This window comes from Akebia trifoliata, chromosome 11, assembly GCF_017979445.1.
Source record: "Akebia trifoliata isolate Shusen 1 chromosome 11, ASM1797944v1, whole genome shotgun sequence".
In the NCBI taxonomy this organism is placed as follows: domain Eukaryota; kingdom Viridiplantae; phylum Streptophyta; class Magnoliopsida; order Ranunculales; family Lardizabalaceae; genus Akebia; species Akebia trifoliata.
The window spans coordinates 25,655,803-25,671,582 of record NC_141385.1 but is presented as its reverse complement, the minus strand read 5'-3'; the positions used below and the strand labels follow the sequence as shown (position 1 = coordinate 25,671,582).

Below are 15,780 nucleotides of genomic sequence, written 5' to 3'. Positions count from 1 at the left end.
TCCTTCATTCTGCTATTTGGTGATCTACAACAGCAACTCAGGCTGTGTAAGGGACTACGACAACAACTTGACCCCTTTTCTGACCCAAGATAGCAACAAGAGAGCTGCTTTGTGGTAATTTTGACTTGGCTCCTTGGTAATATTTCAACTACAACAATTTTTGAGTGTTTGAGACCACAGTGATCTCCCTTCAAATCAAAGTTTTGACTGCTTTGTTTGTAGTAAGCAATGACATCACATCAAGAAACCAAAGACTCCAACACCATTCTTGGAACAAACCTCTTAGCTCAACACATTACTAGTGTCTTATCAGATGATCGGAATTTTTAGTCCTGGTCTCGATCAGTTAGACTTTATTTGAGGAGTAGAGGAAAATCTAGATGGTTTTTGGACACTAATAATAAGCCACCCCTTACTGATCCCAAAATTGAAAAATGGGAGATTGATAATTGCACTATTCTTAGATGACTTTTTAACTCCATGGAACAACGCATCTATACCATGTTCATGTATCATGAGACTGTCTCTTCATTATGGTCAACCCTTACTCAGACATATGCGCATGCTTGAAATAACTCGAGGATCTACAAGCTTTATCGAGACATTGCCCAGGCTACCCAAAGGACTTAGAGTGTAGCTGACTACTTTGGATTCCTTCAATATCGTTGGGAAGAGCTCTTTCACCATGAATCTATAGTTGAGTTGTCTACAAAGGCAGCTAGGTTTGTGGTTGCTAGACACCAGACATACCAACTTCTCATAGGTTTACGTCTTGAGTTCAAGACACTTCGGACATAGATCCTTAACACCACACCCTTATCCTCTTTATTTGAGACATTTGCGATCATTGATAGTGATGAACGTCATTGTTATGTAGTTCCCTCTCAAATTCAAACCACTGGCATTATCTGTGCTCCAGCTACAAATCAGATGACTCTATTAGGGATCTAGAAGTCGAGGTGGCCATGGTCGTGGTAAAGAGGGTGGTCTTACTTGTAGTCATTGTGGGAAGATTGGCCATGAGAAGGCCCGCTGCTTCCAACTTTATCCCCATCTGTTACAGTCTTTTACCACTCCCTCTTTGAGACAGTCTGCTCCTCATGCTGCTGTTGTGGAGTCATCATCAGTTCCTCTTACTGATACTTCTGTTTTCTTTGGCACTATTGATTTGCAACAACTCCAGACTCAAATTATTGCTATTGTACAGGATCAGATCCATGCTCAGACTTACTCATCTTCGATTGTGACCTCATTTACAATGCCCCCAAGTACATCTTCTGCATTTCATGTTACTCAATTTGGCTCTGCTCCTCTGACTTAGGTAATTGATTCTGGTGCCTCTGATTACATGATTGGTGAGTCTAGCCATTTTACCTCTTATATTTTTCTTACTACTCATATGGAGGTTCACCTAGTTGATGGGTTCTTTATTCTTATCCACAGCAAGGGTACCATCCCCTTATTCTCTGATTTTTCTCTCGACTCTGAGCTTCATGTTCCTAACCTATCTCTTAACCTTTTTGTCTATGAGTAGTACTACCAAATCTTTAAATTGCTCCGTAACATTTTTTCCTACTCATTGTATTTCTCAGGACCTGACTTAGAGGAGGATTCTTTGTATGGGGTATGAGAGAAATGGGTTGTACCTGTTTGGATCTCAACCTACTGTTGTTCTGACGTCTGTGCTTCCACTCTTTGGGAGCCATACTTTTTCCTCTAAGAATTTAGATTTATGGCATGCTCACTAAGGACATGCTAATTTTCGGTACTTATGTTCTTTATTTTCTACTTTAAAAACTTCTTATACTGGACACAAGTTTCATTACTCTATGTGTGAGTTTTCTAAACACACGTATTTCTTGTATTCCTTGCATGCATCGATTTAATATAATGTTTGATTTAGCCCATTCTGATGTGTGTGAACCTTCTCCTGTTATTGCTTTTAATGGTCATGATATTATGTTACATTTATTGATGACTATGTTCATTGTACTTGGGTTTACTTGATGATTTCTCGTTTTGAGGTACTCCACATTTTTGTTAATTTTTTTAAAATGATTCATACCCAATACATCACTGTGAAATCCCTTAGATCTGATAGCGGAGATGAATATATTTCTGATGGGATTCAATCCCATATTCATAAGCATGGTATGTTCCACCAGTTGACTTGTCCCTATGCTCCAGAACAAAACAGGGTGGCAAAATGCAAGAATCGCCATCTTATGGACGTTGTCCGTTGTTTTCTTCGAAAGATGCATGTTCCTAAGTTATATTGGAATATATGACAATCCTTACTGTGTCTTTTCTTCTTAACCACGTTCTGAGCCGCACCTTAGTTGGACATGTACCTCTTTATGTTCTTCGACCTGATAGCACTCTTCCCTATTACACCTAGAGTTTTGGGGTGTACTTATTTTATTCAGGACAGAACTCCTCATCGCACAAAATTAGATAACAAAACCATTCGTTGTATTTTCTTGGGTTACTCTTCTACATTAAAGGGGTATCGATATTATGATCCCCTTTCTCATCGTGTAATACATTCTTTGGATGTCACTTTTTTTTAAATGTTCTCTATTTTTGTGTTACATCTTCCTTGCAGGACTCTTCATCTTTGTAGGACCCCTCTCCTGCAATGCTACCCTATCCGTTTATTTTCTCCATCTTCATCTTCTTTTCAGGGCTATTTTCCTTTGCAGGATTCATCTTCATCTTTGTCACTTTTGAAGATCTACTCTCGTCGCCCTTGCCCCTCTCCAACCTTGCCAACTTCCTCTTTGGACTCAAGTATACCCCCTTCTACTCCTACTCTTATTCCTTCTATTTATGACTCTCACTTACCAATTGCACTTCACAAAAGTAGGGGTGTGTTACTGATCATCCTATTGCCCAGTTTTTTATCTATTAGGGACTCTCTCGTTCTTATCAAGCCTACCTTGCTGCCATTGACTCTATTTGAGTTTTTCAGTTTGTATCATAGGCTTTGCATGACCCTAAGTGGACTGAAGCCATGGCCGCTGAAATGGATGCTTTGCAAAAGAATCACACTTGGACACTTGTTCCCCTTCCATTTGAGGAATGGACTATTGGTTGTAAATGGGTTTTCACTGTTAAGTATCTTGCGGATGGCATTGTCGATCGATACAAGACCCTCCTAATTGTTAAGGGATTTACACAGACTCTAGACAAGGATTTCAGTGTTACATTTGCCCCTGTAACTAAACTTTTGTCCGCCCCCTTATCTTTTTAGTTGTTTGTCATTCATGACATTTTCACCAACTTGATGTGAAGAATGCCGTTCAGGGGAAGTATCTTGGGAAAGTTTGTTGTCTTCTCAAATCTCTGTATGGTCTGAAGCAATCTCCGCGAGCCTAATTTCAACATTTTTCTGAGGACATTTTATCCATGGAGTTTTCCAAATGCCACTCAGATCATATTTGCTTTGTTCTTCGAGGAGTGGATGAACGTTGCACCATAATTTTGGTTTATGTGGATGATATTATAGTAACTGGAGATGATGGACAATGGATTGATAGGGTTTAGATGTTATTGAGTCGTGCTTATGAGGTTAAGGACTTGGGTCCCCTCAAATACTTCTTGGGGATAGAAGTGGCTCGATCTCGCCATGGCATTTTGTTATCTCAGCGTAAATACACATTGGATTTTTTTCAGGACACTGGTATGCTTGGTTGTCATCTTGCATCCTCTCCTATGGATCAAAATCATCGCCTTCATGCTGAAACTGGTGATCTATTATCTGATCATTTTTCTTATCAGAGTCTCGTATGACGCCTGATTTATTTAACTAACACGAGATCGAATTTGACCTTTGTGGTTAGTGTGGTCAGTCAATTCATGCATGCCCCGCGCATATCTAATCTTGATGTTGTTTATCGTATTTTTCGCTATTTGAAGTCTCGTCTTGATCTTGGATTTTTTTACCCTTCCACTGTTCAATCACATTTGTCCTGCTTCCTTGTTGTTAATTATGCCGACTCTCTTATAGATAAGAGATTTTACCTCTGATTTTTGTACTTTCCATGGTGGTAACCTGATCTCATGGAAAAGTAAGAAACAAAGTGTGATTTCCCATTCTTATGTTGAAACTGAGTATCGTATTATGGCCATTGGCCGTAAGCTTATTTGGCTTAGATTTTTGCTAAAAGAGCTCGGCTTTCAGGTCTCTAGCTCTTTCACTTTGTTTTGTGATAACAAGTCTGCTATCATGCTTGCTTTTAACTCAGTTCTTCACGAAAGAACCAAGCATATAGAGATTGATGTTCACTTTCTCAGGGAGAGTTCGATCTGGTGCTCTTCAGACAGTCTTTGTCTCTTCTTCAGAGCATCTTGTTGATATGCTTACAAAGTTTGTTAGTCCTTCTGTTACTAACTCTCATCTTGTCAAATTGGGCTTAATTGATATATTTGCCCTAGCTTGAGAGGGAGTATTGGAAATAATAATGTTTAATATTTTTTATTTTTCTCTTCTATTATTTCAATGTAAAGGTGTTTACATCCATTTACTCTTTTATTAATATATATATATATATAATATATATATATATATATATCTGCCAAGCTCTCATAATGAGACTTGACAATTACTTTTCTACAATTCTTCGAGGTATAGGGTAGATTTGAATAAGAGATTAATGAAATAAGGATTCAAGAAAATAGAAAAGTATTAAGGAAAAATCAAGATTCAAGAATTCAATAACCCAAAACTTTAGAAATAAAAAATCAAGAATTCAAAATTGCTTGAAAAATAAAAAAACATAATTTATGGGTTGGTTTCTTGAATGGATTAAAGGGTTCTTGATGGTTTCATGATCCCTCACAAATAAACAAAAACAATATAGAAAAGATGGATTGAAGAAGAGATAAAGGATAAGACGAAGTCAACGAAAGTCAATGTGGGTAGACCACATCTTGCTTTTCGCAGGGGACTTTTACTAAATTATCTTGCTTTGTGTTCTTGACTGCTAAAGGGAGGGGGTAGAACTAACATATATATTTAGAAGAGGGGTATTACTGATTTCATTTTCTTCATTGTTTCATATTTTCTCTTAATTTTTTAATTTTTCTCTAGTTTTTATTTTTTATTTTTTTATTTTAGTGTTACCCATGTGGAGATTCTAAGCATTGGGTCAAAGAATTCCTTTCGGATGAGATGAACACATTGATATTAGGTTGACAAATATGAAATTGAATTGAAAATGATGAGAGATGGTTGGAAATGATGAGATTAAGCTTCAAAATAACAAAGTTTAGGTTTAAATCGATGAGAAATTGGTTGAAATTGATTAGAGTTCTCAAGGTTATTGTCTTTAGAACGATTGGATCAAAGGCATTTGAGTTGCTTTGATTGAAGAACATTTTCGTAATTTCAACACAAAGGTATTTTTGACATTTCACCATCCCTGTTAACTAACTATTGCTTTTGTTAACGATTTGACTAGGTCAACGAAAGTCAATGGGGGTAGACCACATCTTGCTTTTCGCAGGGGACTTTTACTAAATTAACTAAAAAAATTTATAATCAACTTGGAATCACCCTAATGATTTACATGGTATCAACCACATTGAATGCACTAATTTTGTTTATTCCATTCATCCTCGGTCAACAAACCCTTATACAAGCTATAAATAAAGAAAATCAACTAAAAGTCCTAATAAAACTGACGTAGCGGAAGCGTGTGAATCAATAGATTCGATAGATCGTGTTCAATGGAACACTTAAAATCAATTTGAATCAAAACAATCAATTGATAAACAAGTAATAGCTTGAAAGAAAATAAAGTATAAAGTTAAAAAAATAATAATAATTAAAAGAGAAAAGATAATTGAATTGATTATTGATTGATTGATTCTTAATTTTCGGATTTGGAGCTCCTTACATAGATAACTCCATCATAACAACTTGTAATCCTACTAAAATACTAAAAATTAATATTACTAACATATCTATAACATAATATTAGCTTTCTAATCCTATTAGAACTCAAATTGGAGACTTTTAAGCACTTCTAATTGTAGTCTAAATAATAAAAACGAATTTAAAATAAATTAAAAACTAACAAGGAATTGTACTCCTAACATAACTATGAAATAAAAATCCTACTAGAAGTAGAAATAGAAATCCTACTAGAACATGAATAGAAATCTAATAGAATTAGAAAACTACTTAGAACTGTAGATGTCCTACATCAAAAACTAAAATACAAAATAAAATCTCCTAATTTTAACTTTCTCTCTCCAAATTTTTTAACCCCAATAAATTTAAATAAAAGATAAACTAAATTAATTAAATTGCCCCAAAATATTACACGAAGACTATAGGCCAATAAAACATGAAAATAACCCCAAAAACATAAAAATAAAGCTCTAAATGTAATACCCTGAATTCAAATTAGTATCTCGAGAAATAAAATAGTGAAATTTGGAGAAATTTTAACAGAAAGACTTTAGGTAAAATACTCTGATTTTGTTATGTCCATCTTTAACGAAATTTGACTTTGCTATTAGATTCAAAATGATCGAAAAACATACTTTACCCTGTAAGCGTGCTCGAATTTGAGTTCGAACGGAAAAGTTACAAAATCCTCGAATTTCGCTTTAGATATTTACCAAATAGGTAAACAACACTTTAGAGATATAATTTGAGGAATCCGATCATACCATTAGATTCGTATCGAAAAATAACCCAAAATAGAGTATAAGATTATCTAAATCAGCATTCGGGAAAAATAACTCCCGAAATGATGTTTACGTCCCACTTAAGTTACAAATATCTGAATTCTATTAGAAAAATCTGATTTTTTCTTATTCTCCTCTCCAAACAAAACTCATCCATTTTCTCTCAAAATTTGCAACTCAGATTTACGCCGAACTAAAACGATTCAAGCTTGGCCGCAAGAAGGAAAGTCGTGCACGTCGTCAAAGACTACGCGTGGACACAGAGAAATTCGATTTTCGTCGGAAGAAAATTTTGGAGATTGGTCGAAGGCGATCTTAAACTTCGTTCAATCGTCAAATATAAGCTCGAAGTAGATTGTCTTCCCTTTTACCTTCTAGTTATGCAATAATTTCATAGAAAATCCATGTGATCTTCGATAAATCGATTGTTTCATTACATTTATACATATTTGAACATATTGGATCATGTTTGCATAGTTATTTTTTATTTATCTTAGTTCATTTGATTTATTTGATGTATTTTATACATTTTATGAGTAGTATAAGATTTGTATCAATTTTTGTCAAGTTTCGACGAAAAAATCAACAATTCGGAAAAAAAAAAATCCAAATATTGAGTTTAGTTCTAATTTTTATTTGTGTCACTTCCATATAGTATATATACCCATTTCCTACTTTTATTTCATTAAAAACATTGAAGTAATCTCCAATTACTTAAAGTTTTTTTTTGAAGTTAAGGTTTTACCCTCCATTTCGAAACGTTGGGAAAGGTTTTAAGATCCAAATCTCATCGTATCAAAATGTGATTTTTTATTTAAAAAACAAAACGTAATATTCGACGTTTTCTCCTGATTTTCAAAACGCGATATCTTAAGCGTTCCTTTGAATTAAGTAATAAAATTTTTATGGTGTTTCTCATGTTGTCGAGGGCTTTTCAATTTTGACAACTTTGAAAAATCATTTTTTTTAATACTTAACCAAATTTTCATAGATTTTCAACTTTTATGTCTTACGGTTTCAATACGTTTTCCAAGTCTTTTTACTCAACCAAAACCATCGAATGGAATTGGTTGATGCTCTATGGATTTCAAACAACTTTAAAGGTAAAGATACTTTGATAGATATGTAAGAAGTTAGACGATTGATTAATAGATAGATAGAGAGAACGTATGTTCTCGACTAATTGTTGTGACAGTACCTCCAGTTCTACATAGTGATCATGCCATGTAAAACGTGATAGATAGATGGATGGGATGATTGATAGATGGAAATAACAGATGGTTGTCACTAGAGAGCACTACCAAACCTTGTTTGTATTTTCGATACAAAGAAATTAATATATAATATATAAAAATAAACTATTTTGTTTACCAGAAAAGGTTCGTAGAAAACTCATAAAGAGTAACGTGTTACTATGCATCTAGAAATGGCGAGTGTCACGCCCCGAAATCCCAACACGAATCCCTATGATTCATCAGTTAGAATCTCGAGGTGTGAGGTAATCAATTACACAACCTGATAGAACATTCACAAATAATAATACTTATGGAAAGAAAATATACGCAGCGGAATAAACATTTAACTAACATCTATACGAGAGTCTAGAGTAAGCGAAAGAAATCGACAAACACTGATATAAGTCAAGATCCTCAATCTCATAATACATCAGGTTAAAAATTTCTAAACTAACATGTTTCTTATCTACAAGTAAAAACCGCTAAGATCCTCTACTAATCCTCAAAGACACGGTGGCGGCAAGACATCAATCTGCTCCTCAAGAGCTGAATAATCTGAAATGTGAAGGATAGGGTGAGTAACAAGGGAATGTTACTCAGCAGGATGAACACCGTTCTAACAACGAGTCATACATGCACGAATAATCATCAGAACAATTAAATGATGCAAGTTTTCATAATGTAACATACGATAAATGTTTAAGCATACTCAGTAAACAATTATAATAACTTGTAATCTATCATTTTCAATCATTTAAAGTAGCATATGCATCTTTTAAATGAAAACATCTATCAATCATTACAAAATAAGGAAAAGATACATAATAAGAACACGGCGGTGTAATCGATAAGAGAGCAGAGGAACACGCCGATATAACCGCCTCGGCTATGGCAATACGATATTCCAAACTTAACCTCCGATGTGGAATCCCATCATTATAATCTGATTTTGTGGCCGGCCTAGCATACCACAGTTGGATGACCATTTATCAGGCTCAAACTGAACGTTGACCAAGAACCCAATACTGAATTCAACCAACGGTGAGGTCGACCGTTTGACGACTACAGACTAACAATGATCACTAACTAGCCCAGGAGACCCCTCGCGTCGAAACCTATCAAGAGGCAATGCATGTGAACCCCGCCTAACTCTACACTATACAGAGACCGTCTTTACACACAACGTTCCCCAAAAAATAAGTAGGAGAAATTCCCGGATTTCATAAGCTGTAATATGCTCTAAGGTATCCCATACTACCGAAGAGCATATGACATTTAGTGTTATCCTAGATTGACTCGCCGCTTCCGGATACACAACATCGCGTCACTCTTTATGGGTTTTCTACAAACCTTTACTGGTAAACAAAATAGTTTATTTTGTATAATATATCATTTCTTTTAATCGAAAATACAAACAAAGTCTGGTAGTGCCCTCCAGTGACAGTTATCTGTCATTTCCATCCATCAACCATCTCATCCATCTATCTATCAATCACGTTTTACGTGGCATGGCCACTACGTAGAACTGGAGGCAATGTCCCATCAATCAGTTGAGAACATACGTTCTCTCTATCCATCCATCAATTAAATCGATCAATTTATCATCTAATTTCCTACATATCTATCAAAGTAATTTCACCTTTAAAGTAATTCGAAATCCATATAACATCAACCAATTCCATTCGATGGTTTTGGTTGAGTCGAAAGACTCGGAAACAAAGATAAAACCATAAGACGTAAAAGCTGAAAATCTGTGAAAATTTGGCTAAGTGTTGAAAAAAATGATTTTTCAAAGTCGAAATTTAAAACGGGTTATTTATTTATTTATTATAGAACTTAAAGTAATACTTAACTGTTTTTAATGAAATAAAGGTAGGAAATGGGTATACATACTATATGGAAACAACACAAAAAAAATTAGAACCAAATTCAACATTCGGATACTTTTCTGAATTACTGATTTTTTTTTTTTCGAAACTCGATCAAAATCGATCCAAATATTATACCAACTATAAAATGATTATATCACATTAAATAAACTAAAACCAATCATAAATAAGCATGCAAACATGATTCAAATCTTTCAAATATGTATAAACTTAATGAAACGATCGATTTATCGACAATCACATGGATTTTCTATGAAATTATCGCATAACTAGAAGGTAGAAGGGAAGGCAATCTACATCAAGCTATTTTCAACGGTTAAACGGAGTTTAAAATCGCCTCCGGTCAATCTCCAAATTTTTCTTCCGCGAAAATCAGATTTCTTTGCGTCTACGCGTAACCTTCGGCGAGAGGAACAACTTTTCTTCTTGCGGCTAAGCTCGGATCATTCTCGTTTGACGTAGATTTGAATTTCAAATATCGAGGGAAAAGGGTTGAGATTTGTTTAGAGAGGAGAATAAGAAAAATCTGATTTTTCTAACAGAATTCAAATATTTATATAACCTAAGTTGGGATATACTCGTCATTTTGGGAATTGTTTTTCCCGAATGCCGAATTAGACAAACTTATACTCTATTTCGGGTGATTTTTCGACATGAATCTAATAGTATGATCGATTTCCTTAAATTACGTCTCTAAAGTGTCGTTTACATGTTGGAAAAATATCTAATACGAAACTCGAGAATTTGATAACTTTTTCAATTGACTTTAGATTTAGGCGTGCTTACAGGCTAAAATATGTTTTTTGATACTTCTAAATCTATTGGTGAAGTTAATTTTTCTCAAATATTAAAAATTAAGAATCCATATTTTTAAATCAATGCACGGATCTAAAATTCTTTCCTCGAGAAACATTTTTAGGATTTTCAGGTCATTACATCGATTCAATCTAGAATAGCACTAGATGTCATATGCTCTTCGATGGTATGGGATACCTTAGAGCATATTACAGCTTATGAGATCTGGGAATTTCTCCTACTTATTTCCTAGAGAACGTTGCGTGTAAAGGCGGTTTCTATATAATGTAGAGGTAGGCGGGGTTCACACGCATTGCTTCTTGATAGGCTTCGACGCGAGGGGTCTCCTGGGTTAGTTAGTGATCACTTTTAATCTGCAGTCGTTAAACAGTAGACCTCACCGTTAGTTGAACTCAGTATTGGGTTCTTAGTCAACGGCTAGTCTGAGCCGGATAAATGGTCATCCAACTGTGGTATGCTAGACCGGCTACAAAATCAGATTATAACGATAGGATTCCACATCGGATTGGAAGTCTGAAATAACGAATTACCATAGCCGAGGCGATTATATCGGCGTGTTCCTCTGCTCTCTTATCGACTATACCGTCGTGTTCTTATTATGTATATTTTCCTTATTTTGTAATGTTTGATAGATGTTTTTATTTGAAAGATGCATAAGTTACTCTAAATGATAGATTGAAATTACGATAACTGTTTACTGAGTATGCTTAGACATTTATCATATGATTACATTATGAAAAACTTGCATTATTTAGCTGTTCAGATGATTACTCGTGCATGTATGACTCACTATTAGAACGGCGTTCATCTTGCTGAGTAACACCCTATCCTTCCCCTTTCAGATTATTCAACTATTGAAGAACCATTCTTTGAGGAGTCTTTTGAGGAGGTCCTCGAAGAGGATCAAATTGATGTCTTGCTACCACCGTGTCTTTGAGGATTAGTAGGGGATCCTAGCGGTTTTTGCTTGTAGATAAGAAACATGTTAGTTTAGAAATTTTTGTAATCTAAAATATTATGAGATTGGGGATTTTAATGACATCAGTGTTTGGCGATTGTTCCGTTTACTCTAGACTCTTGTATAGATGTTAGTTTATTGTTGTTCCGTTACGCATATTTTACTTTCCATAAGTATTATTGCTTGTGAATGTTCTATTAGGTTGTGTGATTGGTTATCTCACACCTCGAGATTCTGACTGATGAATCATAAGGATTTGTGTTGGGATTTCGAGGTGTGACACTAAAAATGCTCAAAACTAAAATATAAAAAAAATCTAAAGTATGCTCAAATGATAAAACAATAAATCTAGACCCAATTAAATGAACACCTAAATAATTATAAAATTTTCGTCGAAACTCTTGACCATTGAATTGATTTGCATTCCACATTAAAACACCTCTAAACTATTTGAAGATTACATCAAAAAAATATCAAACAAAGAATTGATACAGAAATATTCTTAATTGATTGCTCTTAGTTATCGAAGAATCGTGAATTCCTTTTTTTCCACAAACCCTAACAAATCGCAAAAAACAAGATGCTCCAAAATGAATCCTTTAGCAGTCGCAAAGGATCTACCTATAACTAGCCAACCATCTACAAATGACATACAAAAGTGACCTACTTTGGAGTATGCATTCAATGGTTGCATAAAGGAAATCCTTACAACATAAACTTGTTGAATAGTTTACACAATACCTGTGTTATTGCAGCCTCCATAAATGCAGGAGTAGTTGGTAAATTGTCTTCCTCCTCTGAAGCCATCTAAAAAGCAAATAAAGAAAAGATGTCATCCATATTGTCCTATAATTGAGAGAACACAAAACAAATATAACAGAAAATCAAATCACAAATTTAATATTTACAATGTAATACTTATGATATGGATGTTCTAATAATTTATCATTTGAAATTAATCACCAACATGCATTCACTTCAAAAATAATTGTTCTCAAGAAACATTTTCTCAAGTAAGCAAATTCCTAGAGAAAATGTTTTCTCATCAATCAAACACATCCTCAACTCAAGAAATAAATAAATAAATAAATAAAAGAAGTCTAGTGAATTGTGAAAAAAGTGAAATCTGACAATTAAAACAAGAAATCCAGAAGTCAGAATTAAACATAAATCCTAAGAAAAAAAAAGGAAATCAAACCAACACAAATCCTTCATCTCTTCATTTTTAACTAAGACTCGCAACACCCTTTTTAATGTTGTTGAAGGATAGAATAGTCATTTTACTATTCTAATGTATATGTAAGTATTTTTATTAACTGTTTAGGGGTATTTTGTTCCTCTAAATAATGATGTTATAAATTAAAAAAAAATTGGATTCAAAAGAATCTCTCTCCATGAGCTTTGATTTCTCCCATTCTTCTTCTCATCTTCTCTTCTAGATATAAATTTATTTTAGATTTCCACTTGGTATCAGAGCTGAAAAAAATTTAAAGGGATAAAAATACGCCTAAACAATTAATAAAAAATACTTGCATAAATTAGAAAAGTAAAATGACTATTATATTCTTTCAACACTCCCCCTCAAGTTGGTGCATAAATGTTATAACCATACCCAACTTGCCTAAATAGCTATGAAACTGAATACTGTTAATTTGTTTGGTGAGAATATCTGAGAGTTGATCTTCTATTTTCACAAAAGGCGTGCATATGATCCTAGATACAATTTTCTCCCTCATAAAATGTTGATTAACCTCTATATGATTGGTTTCGTCTTGTTGAATTGGGTTATGAGCAATACTAATAGTTGTTTTGTTATCACAATACATCCTCATTAGACCTTCCATAGGAAAGCCAAGCTCTTGAAGAAAAGTCCTTAGCCATAACATTTCACATACTCCATGAGCCACATAAACCTGAATTCCGCCTTTGTACTTGACTAGGCTCCTACATGTTGCTTCTAGCCTTTCCATATAACTAGGTTACCACCTACAAATGTATAATCTCCTAGCAGAGACCTCCTATCATCTAGAGATCCTTCTCAATCTATTTTAGTAAAATACCATCCTCATGTGCCCATTCTTCTTAAATAACAGACCCCTACCAAGAGAAGATTTGAGATGTCTCAATATCGTTGATTAGCTTTAAGATGTTGCAGTTTGGAAATCAATAGGTTTTTTTGTTGTGAGCTTCAATAGATAGAGTGGGTTGACATATGTTGAGCAAATTAGTATATTTTTGGTAGTAGGTGCCAATATTTCCGTTTGTTATATATAAATAAAGGGAGTTGTTAGATAGAACCTTGGTTTTGTTTATGTATCATATTTAGTTATGATTCCGCTGTAGTATATTAGAAATAGTGGTATTATATATGTTTATCATTGTATGGGAAATATCTCATAGCTCGAGATTCTAATACTTAATCATTAGGATGCGCGTTAGGATGTTGAGGCGTAACAGAGAGATAAAGAGATGGAGAAAGTTTCGTACATAGAAAAAGAAAAAAAAAAAAGAGAGAATGAGAAATTGGGGCTGTCATGAGGCTGGATATATGTCGTTTTCCTATGACGCTAGTTGGGAAAATGAAATCTGACCAAGGGTGGACTTTTACCTAGGCATGAATTGAATTTTCTATGAAGAGTGAGCAATCAAACAATGAAAGATTTCATTTTACATGGATAAAAAGTATTTCCCACTCATTTGCCATGGGTAATTAACCATACCCTTAGATTGTGTATTACAAATTGTTTAACTTACACTTGGGTTTGAAGGCTCTAGAAGGTAGGGACGTTTGGAAAATTATAGGATTTTGACTTTGGTCAATTTGACATTTGCTTGAAGGTTGACTCGACTTCGACAAATCCCTTTGGGCCCAAAACCAATTCTGGCCCACTAGGCGCCCTTTGCGTTCAAAACCTGTAGGCACCCCTTGGGGCTACTTGATACACTTCGGACCAACGAGGGCCCCATCAACGTTGGATGGTTTTGGTGGAGGATAAAAATCTCAACCTATCACAAACTGCCATGTTTCACCATCATGTCAAAAGATAGTCCCCAAGGGTGAAGCTCAAAGGTTGGTCGGCTTGAGCTTAGTAGGGTGCCAAAGTCGGAAGGCTGGGGGATCAAATCAGGAAAGGTAAGGGATTTTGGTCAATTCAAATCCCAAAAAAACAAGGGTATAGTGCCCATAATGGAAAGAATATTGCTATGAACAAGTTGTTGGTAGAATATCCCATCAACAGAAAGTTCCTATAAAGGTGCCTACAACTTCCAAAAAGAGTAACATCAAATCATAAAAGGAAGATTCTCCAAATTCTCTATAAAAAGGGAGCCAACAAAATCAAAAAGCACGCATATTCTTCACCAAAGCTTACTCTTACCACTTTTTTTACTCGAACTGACTTGAGCGTCGGAGAGGTTCTGATGCAACCCCCCCCCCCCCCCAACAAGGAGCAATTAGAGTAAGAGTAGCGAAGGTGTCCTTGTGGCGGAGCAAATTTTTTACTTCTATAGTTTCCTCTCCTTATTTATCTATATTTTTATTTTCATTCTTTAAATTACACACACACACACACACATATATATATCTATATATATATATAGAGAGATATGGGTAGCGTTCAATGGCCAACAGTTTGGCAAAACATTTTTCAAAGCATGAGTTAGAAGTTTTGGAATGGGCTGATTTTTGGTGAGGATGATCTCCTCAGTCAAACTTCTAACCCATGTTTATAAGTTGAAAAATCGTGGACCGTCCATTTTTTGTAAACTGTTTTTGATGGGGTTAGAAGTTTTGGAATGGGCTGATTTTTGGTGATGATGATCTCCTCACCATAGAGATCATCCTCACCAAAAATCAGCCCATTCCAAAACTTCTAACCCATGTTTTGAAAAATGTGTTGCCACACTGTTGGCCATTGAACGTGACCCTATATATATATATATATATATGGTAGCATTCGGCAGACAACATTGGGAAACAAAATTTATCCAATACGGGTTAAAAGTTTCAGATTTGGCTGATTTTTTGTGAGGATGATCTCTCTATGGTGTCAATCCAATCTAAAACTTCTAACCCCATCAAAAGTGATTTACAAAATAAAGGTAAAAAATCAATGGTCCCCAATTCTAAACCACTTTTGACGGGATTAGAAGTTCCAGATTTAGAGATCATCCTCATGAAAAA

The 15,780-nt window shown here is 34.7% G+C and overlaps 1 protein-coding gene across 11 annotated transcripts in view; it reads right to left on the bottom strand.

The window, feature by feature from the left end:
• Positions 1-15,780, bottom strand: part of LOC147391169 (tRNA-specific adenosine deaminase TAD2-like) — a 57,782-nt gene that overhangs the window by 30,172 nt on the left and 11,830 nt on the right. For all 11 annotated transcript variants that reach the window (XR_015182979.1, XR_015182978.1, XM_086459234.1 and 8 more), the window contains one exon: positions 12,339-12,404. Coding sequence is in view for 9 of the 11 variants with exons in the window: in XM_086459234.1 (XP_086315360.1) it covers positions 12,339-12,404 (66 nt within the window). In the remaining 2 variants the exon portion in view is untranslated. The remainder of the gene's footprint in view (positions 1-12,338; positions 12,405-15,780) is intronic.